Genomic DNA, 24,236 nt, shown 5'->3' on the forward strand with positions numbered 1-24,236 from the left:
TACTGATTTTCTTCTCATTTTTTGTTTCTATGTGCAATTACCAGCATACCTTAAAAGAGATCTTAGTAGTAAGAGTGTGCCCATGATAAATGATAGGCATCCCATCATCGCCATCCCAGCAGTCTAATTCTACGCTTCTGCAGCCTTGTAAAAGAACCTACAATGCAATTGAAGAGTGTAAGCACGTAGAAGCCACAGTCTCATGCCATCAAAGCAGAAGACTGACATTGCAGAGTTAAATGAAAGCCCTGTGATTCAGTGAAAGTGCTGGAAAGAGTGCTCTCTGTGGAGTAAACAGCCCACAGAAGCTACAGTCCCCAGGTTGAGAAAGAGTGGGAAAATTAAGAATGCATTCATGTTCTTAGGAGAAATACCATAAAGCTTTGAAATTCATGGTATCTTACAGGACAGGTGGAAACTGTTTGCAGAAAGTGGTTCTGAGGGAGAGAAACATCTCTATGTTTCTACCTGCAAAAGCAGCTATAAAGTAACACGGCCATTTGTTCCAGGTTGCTACCACAGCGATGGTAATGTCTTATGAACAAATTCTGTGAGGATAGTTAGAATGGAAATGTGACAGGCCATCTAATTTAATAATATTAAGCTGATTTCCATCCATCCGTCCATCCATCCATCTTTTATGTATTCATTTATTTATTTTAGAAAACCTTACTTGCTAGAAAAACACTGAAAAAAGCAAAGAGGAAGGATGGAGGGAAAGATAAGCTAACCCATCTGTTGGCAGCCCAGCTTATTATTGCTATCAATATTTAGGCCGCCTATCATCGAAAGACTTATCTGTACTACAATTAAATATTTTACTGAAAATGAAGATCTCAACAATCAAAACCATTTCCAGCAAAAACATTCATGAACAAAGAAAAAATTACTTCTCCTATTCAAAACCTGAATAATTAGATTTCAGGCAGTTGTGTCCGTAGCTGGCACGCCATGACTTCCATGAGAGCCAGACACACTGAGCCAGAACAAAGTGCCCCTTCTCTTCTGGCGACAGCTACTTGAGGGACAGGAAGAAGGTTTTCTGCATCACGCGAATTTTGGAGCCAGTTGAGCTCTATCTCACTTCCCATCTATTACCAACACAACACTCACATCACTCTGTGCAGTGCTATTACAGGAACCTCCTTTGCAATTGCATTATTCAATGCAATCAGGTTATTTGGGCTTTCTTAACACAGCCTCACCCCTGTGTCTTATAACTCCAGGTGAAGCAGCGCACGGGACGCCATATGAACCCTTCTCAATGGTGAAGTCATTAACATTTAGAGTAATGAAAACACCACTGACAGGAAGTCTGATGCTTTCTCTAGCACTTGGTAAATACACAGACACACAAATATACATAAATTTATATATACACACACAAACAAGCACAGAACCAAAAGCCCTAGGGAGAAATCCTTCTCTTCCTGTTCACCACTAATCAGGCAGAAAGTCTCAAAAACTGCAGAATATTCCTAGAAGTAATGTTTTTAGAAGTTATAGTTCCATTTGAAATTTGTCTTTGCAGTGCAATGTACAGTATTTGAGTAGTGTTTTTGACATCTGAATGAACCAAAATATTAGATCAGTCTTTCCTGTGGGAAAGTCTAATTTTAGTAGATTGGGTCAGACCGACTGGTGTCTAAATGCTATGAATCTCAAACTAAACCAACTTTTTTGCCTTAGAAAAGGCATTTGAGCACAACTGTGCTTACAGGCAGCTTTCCCACACATCATGTTTTCCAACGTTTTGCAAGCAGGGGTTTAGGACATTCAGATTTTCAAAGCAAAAAGGTCATGTTTCTGCGACTTGCCAGTTAAACAAACAAGTTCATGTTGAAAACTACGCAACGATCCAATCCTGCATACCTGGCTGTAGAGCTCTACTGAGGACTCCCCTTTAAGCTGATGGCCAGTAAGGTACGTATTGTGCGAAGATTCTATGTAGTAATATGACAGTGGGAAGTGCAAGTCCTCAGCATTCTCTTGTGACTCATCATTTTTGGAGGCAAAGTTGTCTTTATCCATCAAAAATCTAGAGGCAAGAAGATGTGAGGAAATTTTATGCTGCACTGAGTATTTTGTGACTGACATACAAGCATCAATACACTGGTGTCATCTTAATATATACATAAATTAACACATAAATAATTACCTTGCAAATCCTTCAAAAGATAGCAGCCCCTGCTGGCACATATTCACGCTGGGTTCAAATTTCTATAAAAGGAAGAAATTTAAGAGAGACATAAAACAATTCTTAGAAATATGGCTTTTTCATATTTTCATAGTGTAGTGTGCTCATTGAACTAACCAGCTAGTATGTTAACCATCTTTTTGTGGATAAAGTAATTAGGTGCCCGCAGTATGCTCGTGCTTGTTTTACAACTCACTAAACAAGCATACTGAACTCATAATTGTAAACCATAGAATCATTCCGGTTGGAAAGGATGTTGGGAGGTCATCCAATCCAACGTCCTGTTCAAAGCAGAGTCAGCACTCAAGCTCGAATTAAAAAGGATCTATAATCAAGCATCCTTCTCCTATCTATTGTACTTAAACACAACACAGCACCGTCTCAAATTAAAGAGACTTGTGGCATGCTAACTTGACGTTTCGTTAGAATTTGTCTTTTAAACTTTGCAATTTTATTTTACATGCTGATAACTGAAATATACAGGTTTTAGCATTTGTTAAATGCTAAGTGGGTGCTTAATTTTGGAGTATATTAATTATGCATATTTGGAGGAATGCAAAATTTTCTACTGTGGTCACAGTCAAGGAGAAAACAACACCGTCATGAATACTTTTCCCAAGTGGTGATATCCCTTTCCAGATAAAGCACACATAGACAATAAAACTTTATTTGCATGATTTTTTTTTCTTTTTATGGACATACTTATGGACTTCTGCACAATTTTATATTCCAAAATTAAGACAGGTTATTAAGACGGGAATTAAGAATGAATTCAAGTAAACTGCAGTGACATCAGTGTGAAAGGAGATATCCACAGATATGCTATTCTGACTACAAGGCGGACAATGCTAATGGGGAAAACAGAAGTAACAAGAGTTCAAGTAAAAGGAATTGAAAGATGTTTCCATTACAGACCTGGATAATACTGAGGATTTCATCATAGGTGCAGTGTTCTCCTTGGCAATTCACTAGGAAGTCATTTAGCTGCTGGATTCCCACTCCAAATATTCCTAGAGATGTGCTTTCAACGCCAGTACCATTGGTTACGATACTGGCAGCAGCGATAGCATCAGATATTTGCCTCTGGTTGTCTGATAGCTGCTGCCTGCTCTTAATGAACAAACCAAGGTCTGAAACATTCCTAGTCAACAAATCTTAAAAGAAAAAAAAAAAGGAAATATAAATATAAGCTATAAAATTATATGTATTATATATACTGTATAGAATATAATGTAATATATAATACACATGAATATCTGACTGAATGTTTTAGGACTGACAGTAAATTTGAACAAAACCATCTTGTTTCTGTTCACTAGTAGAAATAAGAGTATTAAGCATGTATGAAAACAGTGGGAGTGGACTGTAAGTGTTCAATTACTACAAACAAAATCCTGGAACCTTTAAAGCAGATTCACACCCTCTCACACACTGTCACCCAGGACCCTCCTGCTTCTCACCACCCTGTACAGCCTCAAGGCCTCGCCTTTGCTGTATACAACCCCATACCCTTCCTGTGTGACCACCGTTTCTCTTCTGCCAGTCCCATATGCCAATTGCACGGTACCATCCCCACATGCTTCTTGGCAGAAAGACTGTTTTCTTTAAATATGGACAAAGCTCCAGACTTAGATTACAGCAACTGGGGAATGTAAAGGGGGACAGAGGTTTCCTTACCCCTTGTCCCACATAAAGGAGATCTAGTAGGAAACCGGATAGGAAAAATACAACCAAATGAGACACAGGGCACAGACTCCTCATTTCTCCTCACTGCCTTTGCTCAGTGTTTTAGCCCTTCCAGAGTTCCTGCAACCAGATACAGATCCCTGTGTTGGGCCCAGATGCTCAGCCACAAGTTTTATGCTTCTACTATACCAGTTACAAATATATTTGGCTAATGAAAAACAGGAATACTTTTCCTCCCCTTCATTTCTGAACAAAACACCTGTCTTACATCCTGCTAACTAGGTATTAGTGGATGTATGGCAGCAATCCTCTACTTAAACTTATAGACTGAGATACTTTTTCTTAAGGCCAATAACTGAAGCTGTTCAGCAGTTTAACAGCTGTATTTTCCTCTTTAACAAACCTAAATCAGGCTGAAATCCACTGCTGTTTTCATCAATCTTCAAATTAGTGTAAAGTGGAGCAGGCTCTAAACCGGATCGATTGCAAGGCACAGCATAGACATCGAAAAGGTCTTTCAGATCCTTGCGGCTACGGACACTGAGAAAAGATTTGAAAAGTTCAAATTTTGCTCTTTTGTAAACTTGGATGAATGAGATCAGTACAGAATAAAAATATATTTTACCTGAAAGATTTGAAGAGCTCTACAAACTCCACAAAAGTCATGTTACTATCAGACACCATGAAGTTCTGAAACCCCTTCATTCCTCCTTTAACGCGACCATGCCAGCTACTGCTGCTCCATGTGCTAAATCAGAAAGAGACTGCTGTAGTTTGTTAAATTTCTACTTATTGAAGTATTACGCATTACTGCATTAACACTTTATTTGTGCTCTCCTTAATGCATTTATTACCAATATCTGGAAGAAGGAAATAAAGCAGTATCTTATAAGATGCATAATGACAGTTTGTGACTTCTTGTTTTATACCAGCTATTCTTTTCCCTCAAGACAACAGAAGACTTTGCCAGAATTAATAATGTATATACATGCTATTTAAAACTCTTCCATGTGCAAAAGGGCCTGATGCAAACGGCACAAATGAAAGCACTCTCGTTTTCTCTTTAAAGAAAACAATGCCAATATTCTTGTAGCGCAGGCTGTTTATGAAGTTTATTGAAGCTTTGCTATGGGAAAAATAAAAGAGATGGAGAATTCCTTAAAGCTCTACACTGTCAAAATAAAATAGTAATATTCTGACTGGATATGCAAGAAAAACAAATATTTTCCTTATGCACCTGCAGTTTCTTATATCTGAGAGCATTAAAGGTGCAGATTTTAAGAAGCATACCTCTTCCACCTTCTCGGCACTCAACACTGTTTCCTAGCCCATGGGTTTCCCAGATAATCCCCAAGAACAGTCAGGATTATCCCCAGATAGCTCAAAGACACATCAAGCTACAGTCCTCCTCCTCTTTTAGGCTTGGACAGTAGCCCATGGAGGCCATCCCCTTCTAGAAATGAGGTTCTAATGATTTCCTCCTTTCAGCCTTGTGGACTGAAGGAAGGAAAGCAGACTGAATTTCTTGAGAGCAAAGGTAGAAAATGATCATAGAAACAACTAGCTGTTTGGTGCTACATATTTTAGTTGACTTGCGTAATACCAAGCACAGCCAATTTCTTTACAATTGCAATTGTTAACCTAAGTTGTGCAGCTGAACCAAGTCTCTGCAGCAGAACCAGTACATTTCCAAAACCCACATCCCAAAATCTTTAGGCTTCTATAGGATTTACATCAATAAGTGTAGTTAGGCCCCAACTTGAACTATCCCTTAAGCAGTATGAACATGTCCTTAGTGAATTTCATGTACTAATGTGCAATGATGGGCTGAGCTCTTGAGCCCCTTCCTGTGCCTAAACACCAACGAACACAACTGCAGGAATGGGATCTGCCAGCACCAGCAGCCTGAAAAGGGAGGGAACTAAGCAGCCAGTACAAATATCAAGAATTGTCTGGTTTAAACCATAACTAACTCCAGAAGTTACAGTATTTGTTTCAAAATATCAGACTAAGTGACTGTGTCAGTTTATTGCTCTGTAATGTTCAAATCTACAAATCCACTAATCTATGAATTCTGCCATCAGGTTCAGTACAAATAGTTCCAACAGCTGTGATGGAAAAACAGGACCAGCTTGTTTTCCAGTGTTCCTAAAGACATTTGCAGTCACCTGCTGCAAGCAGGCAACTTTTTACGTAAATATGCTAAATCAGATTCCTCAATTCACTCCTGGCCTGGGATGGATATATGCAATTGAAAACAGACTGTGATTTAAAAGTATTAAAAAGTACCATTTACTTTAGTTGATAATGTTCAATTTGTTTGACATCACTATGGCAAGTACTGACATACTGCATATAAAATCATTCCTAACATTTTTATCAGGCAAGAAAAATAAACCATGATGAGGAAAGTCTGTTGACTCCAGAAAACAGACTGGAACTGTAGAGTACCAAATGGAAGACCAGCAGCACATGATAATGCTCAGCATTTCACCGGATCTGATCACTAAAGAGTATTTTCCACAATCATTCCATGTGTAATAAATACAGGTTGTTAAAAAAAAGCCAAAAACCCTCAAGAAAATCCCCCCACCACCAACCACCAAAACTGCAATTAGTAGCAGTCTGGATTATACCTGTATACAGCTAAAGAGAGAGCCGTTTTACTCTCTCCACAAAAAAAAAAACCCATCTCTAATTTTCCATATCCTGTTATCTGTTTCCCAGCGGCATTACCACCCTTTCCCCTGCTTCCTTCATCTCACAGGAGGCACTAGATTTCCAGAGAACTTGGGAATTTGCTGGATGCACATCCGCTTTGAAAGAATGACAGAAGGCAGCTGCAAGCTACCTATGTTTGGAAATTATCTGGACATCTGGACTGTACAAAGATTTATTCTCAACATTAATTATTTGTTAAGGGGGTCAGGAATATCAAGGTTGTGAGTTATATATGTAAAAATACAGTTTTTCATCCTTTACCCCTAAGAATTACTATTATTTAAAATGTATCGCAAAGATAGCCAGGTCCTCCTCTTTTTAAATTGCTATCATTATATTTAGATTTTTTTTTTCACTTTAATACATTTTATTTTATTTAGCACTTCTCACTTGGTGGAGACATTGATCTAATTTACTGGTCAGGTGAAGTTAATGCACACATTATATGGCAAGAGAAAGAGAAAAGAACTAGAAATCTCTCTTACTCTCCTCTTCCTAGCTGCTTCACTGCAGCTAACAATCGTTTGTTACCAACTCAGCTTTCTGTGCTACAAAGGCTTCTGCACAGCCCAGTGGGACCCTCTGCTCCCCACTCTCCTAAACTCTGGGTTCCGTGAGGGATCACGCACTCACCTAATGTGCACAGCCAGCTCATGTCCAACATTGCCTCCAACTATGAAGCCTTGCCAGTGTTTAGGTCTAAATCCAGACGTTAATCTGAATTAATAAACTCTGTTGGCTCTAATCTGTTCAGAGTGATACAAATGCGAGCAAGCACTCCCAGTGGGTCCTGTATTTCCTAGGTTATTTCATTATCTAGGTCATTCCAACTTTCTGTTACTTTGGAAAATGGATACTTCATTTTATCTTAATTTATGATGCTACTGACAAAACTGGTTGGGTATAACAAGTATATAACTTGATTTTTAGGAAACCACAGAATTAAGAACAGAATTGGAGCAAAAAGAAACAAAAGATGTCTGTGTTCAGCCTATGTGGGTTCCCAAACTTACTTTGCTTGTGTATCACTGCTGTTAAGGGCAGCAGCTTCCAGGAAGAATATTGCGCTGCTCGCAGTCTGTATGTACCACAGCTTGTGGACCACTGCCCCAGGCTCCTCCGTCAGTTATATTTATACTGCTAATGGCATCCATCCTGCCATATTTTCTGAGTGGGGCAAAAGCCTCAAGTTCACATTGCTCTGCATTGCCCAGCAATTGCCTCAGGTCTGGTTTGGTACCCCATGGTGCCTGTCTGTCTCTAAGACATCATTTTCATTTTTGCAGTGTTGTATCTGAAGTGGCTGAAATAAGCTGTGGCATAAGTTATTGCTTGTCAGACTACCATTTATTTAATGTAATACAAATCAACAGGACATGGCATGACCGTGGGTGGATTACCTGAAGGTACAATCCTTGCTGGGACTGCGTACAGTCACAATATACAATATACAAGACAGTATATTGTAGATGGTTTGAGACTGAGTAAGCTCTCCGTCAATACTAGCTAATCACAGAAGTCTCTGGAGCAAATATTCCCAGAACTGTACCTAAATTCCATCTTGGAGGCAATTAGCTGTTTACTCTAAAAGAGATCCCAGGAATGAATTAATACACATATTGTGGATGATCACAGGAGTTTGCAGCAAAGCAGAGCGCCAACTATTTGATAGCTTAGACTTACTGATCACAGTTGAGGCACTACAATATTTATTTCCTTTAGCACATGTGAAGTGTCCACACACATGAAAACTGGCAAGCACAATTCAGACCTATCAAGGGTCCAAAGGGTAAATACCAAGAATAAAACTCTCTCCAGTGCTCCAAGTCTCTTAACGGCTCACGCAAACTGGGTCGAGGTAATGGATAAAACATGTAATTCTGTTCTGAGGAAGATTTCCTCAGGACAGATGAAACAGCCACACAGCTGTATCCTGAGCAAATTCTAGCAAGAGGGGTCGTATCAAGTTGGGGAGAGCTCTACCAAGTGACGCTGTGGAGTTTCCAGACAAGTCTGCCAGGGAAAACCTGTCATAACTTGGGGAGGCCCCCAGTGCTAAGCTGCACGGGGATCTGTACAGAAACCCAGGACTGAGGGGATTTAAAGGAACACTAGCTGTCCTTCCCCCTGGGAATGCAAATTCTCCGCTGAGCCTTTTAATCTCATTTAGAGAATAACAATTATTTTGGCATAAAAGCAAAAAGTGGATTTGTAAAACAGAGAAGCATTTTCCAGAAGTAGTAAAGCAGTATTTCTTCAGTTTAATGTAAAAGAAAGCTGTTCCAATCCTTAAAAAAGAGAAATGTCTTACGGAGATAAATCCTAGTCTGGCACGTCCAATCCCATGTGTGAATGACAGTGAAGAACAAAAAGTAAAGAACATAGTAAGAGTCTCAGAAAGCAGTATTAGAAGGAGAAGCAGCCAACCACAGATGTCCACAGGTGCCTCTACTATTCACAACTATTGCCAAACCCAACCATTTTAAGTGGAAAAAAAAATCCTAAGAAATACACAACATAAACCATTACATAAGACAGGTCTCTTCAAAAATAATGTCCTACCAGCAGCAGTAATCTCTTCCATTGTTTACAATTGCTGTCCTGAACACCCCAAAATTCATATCCATAACCACACCTTAGTATTCATTCTGTTGAAAGGCACTGGAAGGCCTCTGTTGACACAGTCTTCTATGTCATCATGTACCATCCACATCCCTGACATATTATTGCTGTTATATTATTATTACTACAACTATTACCACCACCACCATTAGTATTTATAGAATTAATACAACATGTCAGTGCACAACCACAGCATAACCTTTTGCACCGCCTAAGCGACACAAAAAGGATGAATGTTCAAGAAGGAGAGGCCTGTAAGAGAAAGATTTCAAATCTGTTCCTCCAATTCCCCAAGATGGTACTGCAATCATCACCAGGAATGTCAGCAAAAGTTAATACTCCCCCAGGAAGAAATCACTTGTGCTGAGAAACCTCAGAACTTCAGTTCACACATCTGTAACATTTCTGTTGATTTTCATTATACAGAAGATATCTGTAACTATGTTTTGGAGAAGATCTGGAGAAAGAGTTAAACTCTGTATTTGTGTAGTTTTGGAACAGCATTCCAATCTGCTTCTGTAACAGCCATAAACTGAAGCATGCTGCTCAGGGACTTGCTACAAAGCCATCCTCAGATTCATGTTATTTCAGCTTAAATGTCTACGTTGTTCTACAATGAGTTTTAGATGTCTATCAAAAGGCTAATGAAATTTCTGGCATTGTTTTTGTCAGAGTTCATCAGTTTGGCACAAAACACACATTTGATGATAATTAAGTAACAGTAACATTTTTTCTTTTTAAATCAAAGCATTGATTTTGTCCTTACCTAGACTGACTCTTGCTTGAAGACATTACAGGAGAGGAAACTGGTCTTGCTGGTGAAGATGTTGTAGCTCCTAAATTAGGAGATCCAGATGCTGTCAGAGAGTGAGCTCTTCTTGACGGCAGGTTGTTAGATGGAGAAGCATTAGTAACATTATTTTGATCTATGGATAAAACAAAAATTTGTAACACAATTACAACATCGGGCCCAATAAAAATGCTTTTGTCCAAGAGACTTATATCATAATTCATTAACGCAGAGTAAGACATTAAAGGAATTCTAGATTTATCCCAAGACAATCAAAAACATACACTCTGAACAACACTTATATACCCATTTCATCTGAATAGAAAGGAAATGCTACTAAAACTAAATTAGAGAAGAATCATGAACAACTACAGAAATTAATTTAAAAGTTTACAGCATTCGGAGTTTCAACTGCAAAAGCAGTTTTATATCATAAGTGCATTTTTAACACCAGAAGACATGTCTGCATAAAAAGACTTTGAGCAAAATCCGAAGGAACTTTTAAATACTGAAGGGATATATCTACCTGATTCTTCTTGTTCATCAATATCTTGTGGATCCGAGCCACTTCTATTACGATATTCCTTACAGCTTTTTGCCTTCCGAGTTGCCATTTCATCATCAGTGGCCTCTCCACTTTCACCCTACAAATAATGAGCACCACAATAAACATCCCAAAACCACTGCTATTCCTATTCTTTATCAGTGCAATCTGTAACAAACCCATGAGATACATCAGCTATTCCTTATGAAACAGACTCCTGTAAGGCTGATAGCAGTAGAAAAGAGACAACTTAAACAGGATATATAGTGCAGTGTGGGACCATTAGGTGTTACCTCAGTTTGACATCACACAGAAGACAAGAATGATCACACCTCTCTGAAGTGGTGCGGCTGGTCTTACACTGTTCCACTGGTGCACAGGGACCACAAAGAGGATGGATCGTGTCATTTGAGGATCTCTCGTACCTGCCCACTAGAACATGCAGATAGTGTAGAGCTGCTAGTCCCTGCATTTGCCTCTCTCCTGGCTATTGCTAAAAGTGGTTGAGTCCAGGAAAAGACAAGGAGACTGCCAGACAAAGTTCAGTGTTCCTGTCACCCACATAAGATAAAACTGCGTGCTAACCTGAGGCGGAATAACCGTAGTGATGTTTTTGGGAACATGAAAACAAAAAGGAGCACAGAAACTGACACCAGCCTCCAAACAACACTTGCATGTTGATATTTTTATTATTACCAATATTTTACCTTTATACTGAGGTAGCACCTAAAGGTCTCAACAAAATTCTGTTCCCTTCTGCTAGCTCCAGCACCCACGTGTCCCAAGAATGCTTTGAGCATGAGACAAGAAATGCAAACTATTAGAAAAAAATAAGCCCAAAACCTGAAACTGCCATAAACAGTTTTACAATTATCATCTAACTTATTTTCTCTGGTTCAGAATACAGGTAGCTACATAGTAACTGTAGGAAGGAAACAAATCAGCCAGATAAGTAACAAAATACATGAATAACAGAATATTCTACCCTCATGAGTACTTTCTTCTTTTTCTTAGCCGTGCTTATTCCCAGAGTGTTGTTTCTCTGTACACTAGGTTTCTCAGTGCTTTTGGTGAGAGTTCCTGTGCTGGTGTTTCTTGCGCTCCATCGTCTGCCTCCAAACAGTTCAACAGCCTGAGCCAAGGTCGGGCCTTCAAACCTTCCATCCTCCTACAAAAATCATCAGCATTAACAAAACAAGGAGAACAAGAACAGACACATTTTCTTAAGGAATAATATAGACATCTCTAAGGAACCAATACAAGACAAAACATCAAGAGGAGACAATTTTTAATTACTGCATGAATACCAAAGGGCTATTTTGTTTGCTATTTTGGGGGGTTTTTTGGACGTAACTCTCATCACTCAGTATTTCAGCACCCTTTTCAAGTACAGTCATTGCTTTTTCTTTAATAAAATACTTATTCCAAAACTCCAAACATAGGAAGAGCTTCATAACAAAAAAGATTTAACTTCAGTGTACTGAAAACATGCAAGATTTGATACAACATTATGTGGAGAATCAGATCTTACTGACTTAAGCCGTGTTACTAAGTTGGAAATTTGGTGCTCATCTTTAATCTTAGCTTACTTACGATAGAAACTAATTGCAATACATTAAGTTGTTGACATTTTTGAACTGTTCTTATACAAAATCACAGCATCTTTTACCTGGTAAAGACTGACATACTGTTTCCGTAGCCACTGTAGTCTTTGATCAGGGAATCTCCTCATTTTTCTTACAGCTTTAGTCAGTTCCAGCAATCCATCATACAGCATTCTGGCAGTATATTTTGGAGCAACAAAGTGCAGCAACTTATTATCAGTAGTCTGAAGTCCATAAAGTAGTGTTATACCATTTTCTTCAAGGGACATATTACAAAGTTTATTTTGAACACACACAGTGTGCATATCGATGCCAGAGTGTCCCATATATACAGCCTTGGCTGAAAACAAGTCCAAAAAACCTTCCACCAGTCCAGTATTACCAAGAAACTGGTATTTACCAAGTTCAGCAGTATTACCCAGCACACTCAGTTTTGCCTTTGCATTTGCAGGGCAAACCGTTGTGGGTTTTGTCCAAGTCAAAGTACTGTTGTCAGGCTGAAGTTGAAGAAAGCAGCGTGCTGAGAGATGTGTCTCCTGGTCATAATGAATGACGGTGGCCCCTTGTTGCATGAACTGGTGGACGTCGGCCCTGATAGATAACACGTACCAGGGAACGAGTTCTATCCCGTGGCAGAAAGCCTTTTGTTGCTCTTCAGTTGAATTTGTGTCCCACTCCTTCAACTGCTCAAATATATCATTTTCAGAATCGGAAAGATCTCCGATTATAAACCTGTATGTGAACAAAGGCGAGAGACTTATATTCAGCGATACATGTGCTGATTTATGCTATGATTGATGAATATTTTTTTCTGCTGTCGTTTAAACAAAAAGAATACTATTGTCACTATATAATTTGGACTTAGAGGAACATCTGTAATTTTTACAGTATTACAATTTATGTTATTGCAATTTTGAATTAATTAGTAGATGCTGCTATAATTAATTATAACTCATGTAACAGTGTAATTATATTTTCTTAGAACTTTCCAAACATTACATTAACAATAAAAAAAATGTCTGTTTGGATCTTAAAGCCAAGTGATTCCCGTTTCTTAATCCACAGCACAAGATTGCTTCAGCTGAAATATGAAGTACCGTATGTGGAAACAGTTAGCAGGATCTAGTGGACTGAAGACAGGTCTTCTAATCTCTGTTCCATTAGTGATTTAATGTGCAGACCTTTCACATCAGATAATTCTCTGATTAACACTCATAAACTAGTGGTTAAAATACATACCTTCCTTATAAGAATGCAGCAAGAATTTTATCAGACACTTTCCATTAGAAAATTTAATTTTACTCAAGCCAGATATTAACATGAAACTTCTATGCAGCAACCAAAATTTTTGAAATATTTTACCATAATTAGAAACAGTAGATACAGAGCAACATTACTGAACTAATAAATGAGGTAGTTTAAATAAAATTTCTTCCCTGCAGAAGTTTCTAACACATATGAATGCACAAATGTTCAATATTTTGATACTGCTTTAACGAACATAGAAAAGAGCAAACTGTTCCATGTACAGCAGAACTAACGAAGCACATTTTCCTAAGGATAACCAGCCAATAAAATCCCAACCAGCTTCCTCTGCATATTCTTCAAGGCATCTTGTCCTAACACCCTCAGTGCTTCCCCTTCATATCACCACAGTACTCCCAGCTCCTGCCCAGTCCTACCAGCTGAACAAAAGATAGCTCATGTTGTGATTTGTTCCAAGTCACATATACTATCTCCCTAAGCTAAACAGCACAAACAACCATTAGCTCTTCCTCAAACTCTTCTCTTCCCAGGGCACTAATCAATTTCAGTTTTTCCCTTATTCCAGACATCAATTCTACTGGTCCCTCTATGAATTTATTAATCATCGAGATCTCTACCCCTCTGCCAAATTTAGCAAAAAGTAGCCAATGGGCTGGGAATTTATTGCTGGTTGTGAGGGGACTGACAAAGGCAGAATAACTGTATCAGCCTTAACTGTAGCTCTATTTCATTAAGAAATCTTCCTAAAATAAAGGTCATGTATTGTAACTGAGCTGGTATATGAACTGTCTTACCGGAGTCTTACCAGACACATGTACATTAAAATATTTATGTATATTATACAAGATTAACATTTTCAAATTAAGCAAAACTAGAGCAGCTCTTTCTCCCCCGGGCCCCCAAACCAATCAAATAAGACTCTGCAAAAATGCTAGAAAATGTATTCTGAGACTAGATGTGCTCAGCTGGAGGAGACTAGTATAGCGGAGACAGAAATGGCAGAGCTTTGTTTATGCCTTATTTGACATTTGATAGCCCTGGCATGCCGCAGACTAAAATGTACAAGAAGCAGGTAGGCAAGCACACACACGTAATCATATACAGAAACATAACCTCCAACAGGAGCTGGCAAAAGCGACACAGCTATCAATTATTGAGAACACACTTACAGAACTCGGTTTGAATTGGAAGCTTTCTTTACATGTGCTGCACTGAGATGCAAGGAAATGAAAAGAAAGAATAAAGGAAACATTAAAACAGATTGCAGTTTTAGAGGGGGAAATTGCATGGGATACAAAAAGGAACAAACCTGAGGTTTTCCCCTATTTTTTTAAAAGGTATTTACTGCAGTTACGAAAGCTTAAAAGTGAAGACGAGACCAGGCTAATAAAGCAATGCATCAAGGTTTAGAGTACCTTAATAGGTAATTTAATTAACAATTCTATAAAATCTAGATTTCAAACTTGATTTTTTTTGTCTTTTCCTACCTACCTTTATTTATTTAAGAACCGCCAAGACAGAGTTCTAATAAAGATCAAAGTTTGATATTTATCTGGCATGTACAGAAATTCAGAGTGATTAGACAGGTCACTGATTAGAGAGTGATAGAGTTTATTCGCTAACACAACTGGGAAAGTAATTATACCCACTACCCACTGATTTTATTAGATACCTTTCATTTTCTTCAAATAAAACCAACCTACCAGCTTTGGTAGGTTCATGTTCCACAATACTAATCCAAATCACCAAAAGGCAAACTACTTGAAAATCTTCCTTGCAATTTTAAAGTAATGAGAAACATGTTACAGAGTGTATTTCTCTGCCTTTATAATCACAATACTACAATTGTCAGGTAATACATAATTATTACATAATTTGGTTTTTACAATACTGTATGCAAATATGACTTAGGTCTCACAAAAAAAGAGACCCAAGTTTCTTCCTTAGAACTCTTTAGTTGTTCATAGCACTAAAAATAAAGCACACATTGCAGCCTCCATACAACAGGGACAAGAGTATCTGGCCCTTCTGCCTCTGCAGCAATTCGCTCCTGTGCCTCACCCAGCTCTCTGGATGCCCAGGAAAGAGATGGCAGGTGAATAAGGAATTTCCAAAGTCTATGAGGTACGTGAGCTAAATTCATACTCCAGGAGTATTTTTCTAGATGTCATTATACTGTTAAAATCAGTACTTACTCCACCAGAACTATAGATACTAGTAAATGAATAGTTAGTAGCCTGATCCAAGTAACATAACTTTAATTACCTATCTGCAGTTTTGTTCATTTAAATTTTAAACTTTCATTTCATTGTCATATTAGTGCTTTTTTTTTTTGTGTGCATTTAATTCCTACTTTAATTAGAGTGGAGTTTACTAGATTATATTTAAATATAAAGCATAAATAACTAATTTACCAAGAACTGATTTAACAAACACATAACAAAGCGGGCTTAATTTTCTCCATACTGTTCTTTTCTATTTAAATTCTACTATGTTCATTGAAGTGAAATCTTGATTTTCCTAGCTTATTCTCCATGTGAACTCTGAGTTGCAAGTTCATTTTAAAGCATATTAATTAACAAAAATAACTCCTGGAAGACAGTATTTGAACTGAAGTAAGTCAAGAGACAACATAAATGGACAGAGAGGTGGGTCTGTCTGTCTCAGCTTAATCCACTGCTCCACTTTCCAGAAGCAACTACAGCCAGATGTGAATAATTCTATTAGAAACCATTCTTTCAGGAAATAATGATTATTTATTTGAAATGAAATTTAGAATTGCACGTTAATGAAATAAATGCATTTTAAACAGGAAGATGGTAGTTCCTTCTCAGGCAGTCACTTATTAGATTTTATGTGTAAGTAGCTGAAATATGTTGGATACTTCTGAACATATGGATATTTCTGATACGCATTATGACTAAAATAACTCAAGCAGTGACCTAAGCGTGATCTTTCATGCAAGCCCTCATGTAATTTTACAGTGCCTCACCTCTGAGGAGTACAGTTCTGTCACTTAGTTTGAAGACACTCTACCACGGTTACTTAGTTTAAAGCTGACTTTTAAAGTATAAAGTTTAAAGTATGTCTATATGGGCTGCAACTTCATAGCAAAGCAACATTCTAGAAGAACAAGTGATGTCTTAAACTTTGCATTTACCCTATTTCTTGCTGGTGAATAGTACAGAATATACCACGCCTTCAAAGTGAAAGTCTGAGATTACTGAACACTGGGCTCTTTTACATGGGACACAATTAAGTAAACTTCTATGTAAAATAGCAGGACTCCAGCAACCCGAAAATTCAAAATGTGTACTGATTTACAAATGTTTACCGGACATAATTAAAGGCCTCAAACTAACATGTCCTTAAAAGAAGAGGTCTTTTGAAGGATAATAAATAACCTTTATTTTTGAAGGGGGCAGAACACTGCCCGAGCATGCAGAATGTAATGTTCTGAGCTCTGATAACAGATATGTCCTGGTGCTATTCCTGTCACCACAGATCAAAATTGTAATCGTAACTGTGGATTTTTAAAGCTCTATGTGTAAGACGAAAAGGATTTACCCTTATCGTGAGAGGAAGTAGTTACATCATGAGGGAAAATATAACTATACAGAGAGTTCCCAAGCATTTGCATATCAGATACTTAGCATAACTGCTGGTGAGAAAATTCTGAATGGGAACAGGATAAATACAAGGGAAGACATCGAAGTCGCCCTTACTTCTAAAAGCAAGCCTTGGTAAAAGGAAATTAAAGATTAAAAACATTAAATATATAGGTAACGATAGAAAATAAAACAAGACCTACTGGTACCGGGTTTTGTCCTTCAAAGAGTTTTTTCTTGAATCGCTCCCTTCACTAAAATTATCTTCACCCTCTTCAGATTCCAAACTGCGATTGCAGCTCCGAATAGTTTGAAAGATATTGTTTGCTGTTGATTCTTTTTCTGGATTATTTAAACCATCTTGGCCTACTCGTTGCAAGAAATTATCTTGTCCACTGTAATCTGAAACAAACTAGAGATATCTAAAAGGTTAGTATAATAATAAATACAATATTGTGTCACCTGCTTCTCACTGGAGAAATTTTTACATTAATTAAGAATATTTAGCATATATTTCCTATTAGCTTCTAATGTGATTTTTTACCTACTTCCAATCCTAAACAGAACGAATCACTGCATAAATCAAGTAACGTAAACTATAATAACTCCTGAAAACTTTTTAAAAGCCTCAGTCCTAACCTTTTCATGTAACAGGGGCATTTTTCTTACAAAACCAAAATCATAAAACTCAAAGGAATTGCTTCTTTTCATAGAGGAGAAGCTTGATCCACTGAGCTTCTGAATTCCGTTTTTAAGAAACTGAAACCCATCCAGTTCCCAATGAGTTAAGTGGAAGGTCAGGGCATTTAACGGAAAGCAGTTATATCTTTAAGGGTTTACATACATACTTTACCCAAAGCATAAACACGATCCTTTAGCACTAGCGTTAATTTCTCAGTACTCTGATATTGAACTGGGCATAAACAACCAAATCTAAATTGCTACAGTAACTATGGGAATTAAATCGAGGTCCGTGTAACTGAACAGCCTGGTAACAGTCTGGTTTGGAAAACTTTAATTAGATGATGCCTTTGTATAAAATAATAAATAATATAAAATAAAATAATATAATATAAAGCACTGGATGGCTATGAACATAACCTCTTACACTATCAATTTCATTTACCTCTAATGTTTCATCCTGGGAGTTGTATCGTGGACAGAGTCTGATGAGGCTTGATGCTCCATCCAAAACTTCACAAAGCTCTTTTAAAAATACACCACAGAAAGGAACGACTTTACAGCCTGGAATATTGAGTGCCCGGTTGACCACTTTCCTGTATTCAGATGACGACTCATGTTGTGCCATAGCATCTTTCAGACTTCGCATGGTTTCAATATCAGACTGGTCCATAAATTGCCACATTTTTAAAACCTTTCTTGACCTATTGCAAAAAGAGATCACAACATTTATTAAAAACATTAAAAACAATTTACATTCAACTTCAACACTTGCAGTATGTACGTAACAGAGGAAACTATCATCATTACTCTGAAAAGAATGAATGACATCAAAGCCATTATTTCCATGAAAATTCTGGTTGGTGGATCATTTTCCCCCCTTTGAATTATTGAAGAACAAATCTAAAAAGGAGAAACAAGCAGTCTGACCTACTGGAGTAACGTTTGACATTTTAATAAAAGCCCAGCTGCATAAGACATACAAGCAGGCTTTCTAACATTTTAATTGTGTCATTGCCTTAAATGTATGAGGGCCTGGGAAAAAATAAGAAAAGATTAAGGAAATGGCATAAAGATAAACCAGACAGTTTATTACAAATTCCTTTAGTTGTATCATGCACGATCCACAAATTTAGCAAAAGTTGGTTTTTTTTTAAATTAAACATATTTAAAATAATTTACATTGGTTTTTTTCCCATTTTACCCACAAAATAAAATATTTCTTTTCATGGAAATAAATAGAACAGGACCATGCTCCAGCTCTCAGGCACCAATGCAGTGCTGTAGATGAAAAGAATCTTCGATTTCAAACAGAAATAGCTCCCAATGCTCCCTGAGGACTGAGAGCACTGCTGGGAGGTCTCTCGCCTTCTGAGCTGTATGTCTCTGCAATGGTATGGCCTTTCTACCCACCCCTGGCCTCAGACATACCAAAAGGTCTGTAGAAATGCTAACAGTAGAACATCCTCAACCCAACTTTCTTCTGTCCCAGAAACACTGTTAATCAGCATTAGTCTTCCTCTCCTCTCTTTGCCTTGTGCTGTCCAGATGCATTAGAGATAAAATTAAGCCCTTAATTTGCTTTGCGTTTTCCTTCACAACTTACACGGCTTGGACACTGTGGATGCATTCTGCTCAAAGAGACTCCCCGTGTCTATGAGTGCTTCAAATGTGTTTTATATACCAAAAAATAAACAAATAGCTCAATCCTTACTAAACCACCAAGAGCGACAATACAAACACTTTAAAGCTTTGTTACACAAACACGATATACAAGGAGGGTCTGAGCCGAGAGATGGGAAATCTGATCTTAACTCTTCCCTGTTCAGTCCAATTTGCTGCCCTCTGAACTGCCTGTGCAAAGGCGTCGCCTTCCCACCCACCCGGCCCTCTACGAACCTGCAGTTCTGTAGGAAAGCGAGAAACAAAATCTCCTTAAGCCCATACTCTGTCTTTCTCCTGGAGACATTGCAGGGCTGGCTATGTAAGACCATGACAGCATAAGATACCAACAGCAGCCAGTATAAGTAAATTGTAGAGGTTAAAAAAAGAGGTTTAGCTGTTTGTTTGGATTTGTTGGGGTTTTTTGTTGTTCTGAGTTGTTTGGGGTTTTTTTTTTTTTTACAATTTAAGACTGACCCTTCTAGAATGTTACCACAACTATGTTTCACTTATGTTCTTGGAGACTCCAGTCTCAAGTTACATTAGTTTTAGTTGATAAGATAAACCACAACGGCTTTCCCATCTTCTTTTCACATTTTAAAATTTTCTCTTTAAAAAGAAAAAGTATGTTTTCTAATGTAACATATTTAGCATGTACCAGGAAAACCGACAGTGTCTCCAGAGCATTTTCAAAAAAAAAAGGCTTTTAGCATGCTTCATTTTTCCAAAAGGGATTACTAGAAAGTCACAGGGTGAGACGATGTGATTTAGCCACGGATTTCTGTTTAGTCCATTGTTCTCCAGAGACATCTGCTTAACAGAAGCTGCAGTGTAATCTATCACTGAAAAGCCATTTAAAAAAAAGAGTTACCAGTACCTTAGCCCTGCCAGAAATTCCATTACAGCGTTGTAGTTGCCCATATTCCAGCAGCATTTTGCCACATGTACTAAATATGAGAAGACTTCTCGTTTCTCCTCCATAGAACCTGCAGTCAGGATCAGCCAGGTAACCCACGAGCTCACCTTGTAAAATAAAACAGACAGTACTGTCAGCCAAAGCAATGTCACTTGGGGCATTCATGCATACTTGATGGATAATGTGGGGTTTTGTGGTTTCCTTCCATCAGAAGGGTAGCAGTCAAAATTCTACTCATACATTCACAGCCAAATGGCATATGCATTGCAAACACACCTTGCACACAGACATAATCACAACACTTAAATCATTAACTACTCCAGAAATACTTATATCAAACAAAAACCCACTGTATCTTAATATAAGATATTCTGAATATACATTCAGGCCACGTAAGAAAATGAACTAGCACTGATTTCTAAAGCTGCCAGAGAGCTCTGAAGTGTAAATTCTCATCAACATTGCTTACAAATCCCAGCCTCACACTGAATAACCCTCGCTCTTACAACATGGATAGTGAAAGCTGATAAATTGGAATTTTTATTTTTGCTTAATTTCACAAAACTAGTAGTTGTATTTGATGTACAAATCTGCTAACTGCTATATGCACTGAACATTGAAAATAATGCACATTATCTATTGGCAAGATCACAAACGAAGTAAACAAAAACCCCACCACCTTCCTAAGTGTGACCATACTACCAACTTCTGTTTGGTGATTAATTAATGCCAGAATCAGAAATTAACTTAGTACATGATTCTGTTTCTATTTAAACAAATAAAAAAAAATCAAACCTTCATTTTATCAGTGTGCAGATTTTCTTTCCAGTTTATGTTCCCACAACATCCATAAAAAGTAGCTATATTTCACATGGAAACCTAATTTAAACCAACTGTTCCTTTTTACAATATGATTCCCTGGGGGCTTGATTTTTGCCATTGTGTAAACACTTAGGAAGCAATAAATGTGATTTGTTTACTGACACCGAGTTCCATTTTTTGGTCCTGAAGGATTCAAGTATTTACAGACAACACCAGTGTGAGGAGAGGCTTATAAAAATTAGAAAATGTTAGTTCACACCCCAGGGGGCATAGACTTTTATTTAAAAAACCAAGCATGAGAAATAAAATGTAAATGCATTTGTACTAACAGGAAAAAAAATCCACTAAAAATGCATAGGGCTTCCGTTTATGCAAGTCTATGCAGACACAATGTTCTGAGCCTCTCACTCCTGAGGGAGGACAGTCAAAGAATACAAAAAATCTAAACTAACATTTACTCTTTCTGATGTGCAAATCAATCAAGAACAGCAAATAAGTAACGTGCAGATGAGAAGACAAGCCACAGTTCCAATATAAGGCATGTATATTAAAAAAAAAAAAAAAAACATATTTTTAAAACTGAAGAAATGAGGTTATAAAATCATTCTGGTTTTCATATGGTGAGGACACACTCAGGAGTGCGTACAACAGGGATAGGGATGCTCTAATGGGATGTGAGGATCCGGGGAGAATGGACCCATTAAGAAACAGCGTTCCACCTGCTCTAGCCCTCATCGAACAACTTGGGTATGGAAGGCAAGAGCTGGAAGAAACTCACTTCAAGTCTAGTGATAATCAAAAGAAAACAGGTTAAGTACTGTTTCAGTAATTCCTGTATGTTTTTATAACTAACATGTAAGAACAGAAAAGAGTAGGAGCACACAACAGGTACAGAGCTTTCAACAAAGGCAGAACAAATACCAGACTCCAATGTCATACACAGAAACATGCTCACGCAGCTTTCCCAAACACAGCCTTAATGCGCTGTCGCTGCAGAGGCCACAATACAAAAATAAATACATAGAAACTATTCATATTGGCTGCCCTATACAAGATACATCTAATCACTGCACTGGCTCTGAATGAGAATTTGAACTTAGCTGAAATTTTATTTGAAGTGCTCAGTTGGTTATTCCTAAAATCTAAAAAATGAATCAACAAAGAAGTGCATACCTGAAGACCATGAATGTATGGAAAAATACAAAAAACCCCAGAAAACTGCATGACATGGGGATGAAACGAGGGCAAAACCAGAATGAAAGGTAATCAATTAAATGCATAAAAATATCAGAAATTGTGAAACAAAACAGTTAAATCTGTGATTCAAGGTTGGCATAGATTTGTTTGTGTATGCTGGAATAAAATTACATATTGGTTTTGGATATTATTCCTATTTTCCAGAAATGGTTCTGTTAGGGAATGCAAATGCTAAACATGCAATCTCACAAAAAAAAAATTAGTATTTGTTTGGTATGAAATACCAAGTGTGGTAATGACAGTTTGATTAATATGTGTTTAAACATGTTAAAGAATAATATAATTTTAAATAGATCCATTTTAATCTAAGGTAGTAAAGATATAACGGTCAGGAGAAAACAGGATCAAAATTAATAAGGAACGTCTAAGAAAGGCAATCGAATTCAGACTCCCCGTTAAGAAGCAACCTTGAAACTAGGACAGTCACTTGTTGAAATTTTATTTCATAGAGAGTTTAGGACTGCTATAAACAGTTATGATGAACTCTTACAAACACTCTGTAAAAGCAAAAAATGATAAAGGTCAGCATGAACAAGCCTTTGCAGCCTCGAGATGGCACATGTATCTGGAAGAGCAAAACAAGGGTGCAAAAGGCAGTAGTCTCCCATGAAGTTTATGCTCACTCCTCTTGCAGGACAAGAATAGACTTACAGGAAGAGTAGAAAATATTTTTTAAATCTTTCACTAAACAAGGAGGAAAAATAAATTGACTGAACCTCTACATTTTAAAACAGAATGGGCAAAGGGAGATATAATAAGATTGGGCAGAATCAGGGGCAGAACTGAGCATCTAAAGACACAACCCACATGCCAGCTTTAGAAACTTCAGTATTTTCACATTTCCTGGAGATCAGAAAAAGTGTGAGGAGCAGGCTGGGATACTTCAGTCAGACGCAAATAACGGAAACATTCATTCATATCAGTTTATGTGTTGATGAACTTAGACATGACACAGAATTGTTCCTCTACGTATGCTGCAGATTGTTTTGATTTATGGTTCTTTTATGTCATATCTAACAGTAGCCAGGAGTATAAATTGACCTTTCTGGTGGTTCTGAATAGCATCAGGTCTCCATAAAATTTTTCTAGGAATTATTCAGAGACTGTTGGTTGATTAATCTGAATGCATCATACATCCACCAGAAAGGGCTATTATGGGCTTCTCTAAAATAATAATAGCCTGACACCCCAAAACTGATTTCTTGGACAATTTCATCAGTCTGAGACTAGAACATGGATGACTAAAATGCAACAGTATTGTCAGAAAGGAGGGAGCAGAAGAAAGGAGCTGTGAGCAAAGGCCGTCTCATTTCATTCAGTGAGATTATTGCTGAGTTCTGTGCCTAACATCTGCAAAACTTCTACTCCTAGCTTTTTTAGTGAAGACAGCTGGAAAGGGAGGAGAAGTCAGTCAGACAACAGAGCTGAGGGGGCATTTCCCCAAAACTAAATGTAGTCCTGAAGCCCAGCTGGGAAACAAACACAGAATCAATAAGCAGAACTATCAGTTATCCACTTAAAATGCCACGGAAGAATTTTCTCACAGAAGTTTTGAAGGTGGGAGATCTGGTTGAATCAGTAGGCTTTAAAGGAGCACAAAATCAAAGCTGAACTTCTGCTGACTGAGGTGACTTCCGAGCTTTGAACTCCATGAAGATTTTGCTCTCCCTAGGCAGATTGAACTGAACTGAAGGATCCAAGAACTTCATCATGAAGAACAATATTCTAAATAAATGCATACTGAAATAGCTTGGGTATGGCATTAATTTGAGATGATTATTCATAATGGCCACAGCTAAAATGAACAACATACAAGCACTGAAATTCAGGTAAGTTGAAAGGACTGTGATTTTCAGGAAA

General features: G+C 37.7%; 1 protein-coding gene across 3 annotated transcripts in view; it reads right to left on the reverse strand.

Annotated features, from left to right (window-relative positions):
* The window catches only part of PLCE1 (phospholipase C epsilon 1), a 162,505-nt gene that overhangs the window by 23,134 nt on the left and 115,135 nt on the right, over positions 1-24,236 (reverse strand). For 2 of the 3 annotated variants that reach the window (XM_054204633.1, XM_054204634.1), the window contains 13 exons: positions 20,259-20,404; positions 18,165-18,423; positions 17,242-17,450; positions 12,230-12,896; positions 11,546-11,728; positions 10,543-10,660; positions 9,993-10,152; positions 4,509-4,631; positions 4,287-4,423; positions 3,113-3,351; positions 2,159-2,220; positions 1,873-2,038; positions 50-157 (listed from right to left, as the gene is read on the reverse strand). In XM_054204633.1, the coding sequence (XP_054060608.1) occupies positions 50-157; positions 1,873-2,038; positions 2,159-2,220; positions 3,113-3,351; positions 4,287-4,423; positions 4,509-4,631; positions 9,993-10,152; positions 10,543-10,660; positions 11,546-11,728; positions 12,230-12,896; positions 17,242-17,450; positions 18,165-18,423; positions 20,259-20,404 (2,577 nt within the window). Of the gene's footprint in view, positions 1-49; positions 158-1,872; positions 2,039-2,158; positions 2,221-3,112; positions 3,352-4,286; positions 4,424-4,508; positions 4,632-9,992; positions 10,153-10,542; positions 10,661-11,545; positions 11,729-12,229; positions 12,897-14,599; positions 14,642-17,241; positions 17,451-18,164; positions 18,424-20,258; positions 20,405-24,236 lie in introns of all 3 variants that reach the window. The other variant, XM_054204632.1, reaches the window with a different exon arrangement.

This window comes from Rissa tridactyla, chromosome 6 (assembly GCF_028500815.1).
Source record: "Rissa tridactyla isolate bRisTri1 chromosome 6, bRisTri1.patW.cur.20221130, whole genome shotgun sequence".
Classification (NCBI taxonomy): domain Eukaryota; kingdom Metazoa; phylum Chordata; class Aves; order Charadriiformes; family Laridae; genus Rissa; species Rissa tridactyla.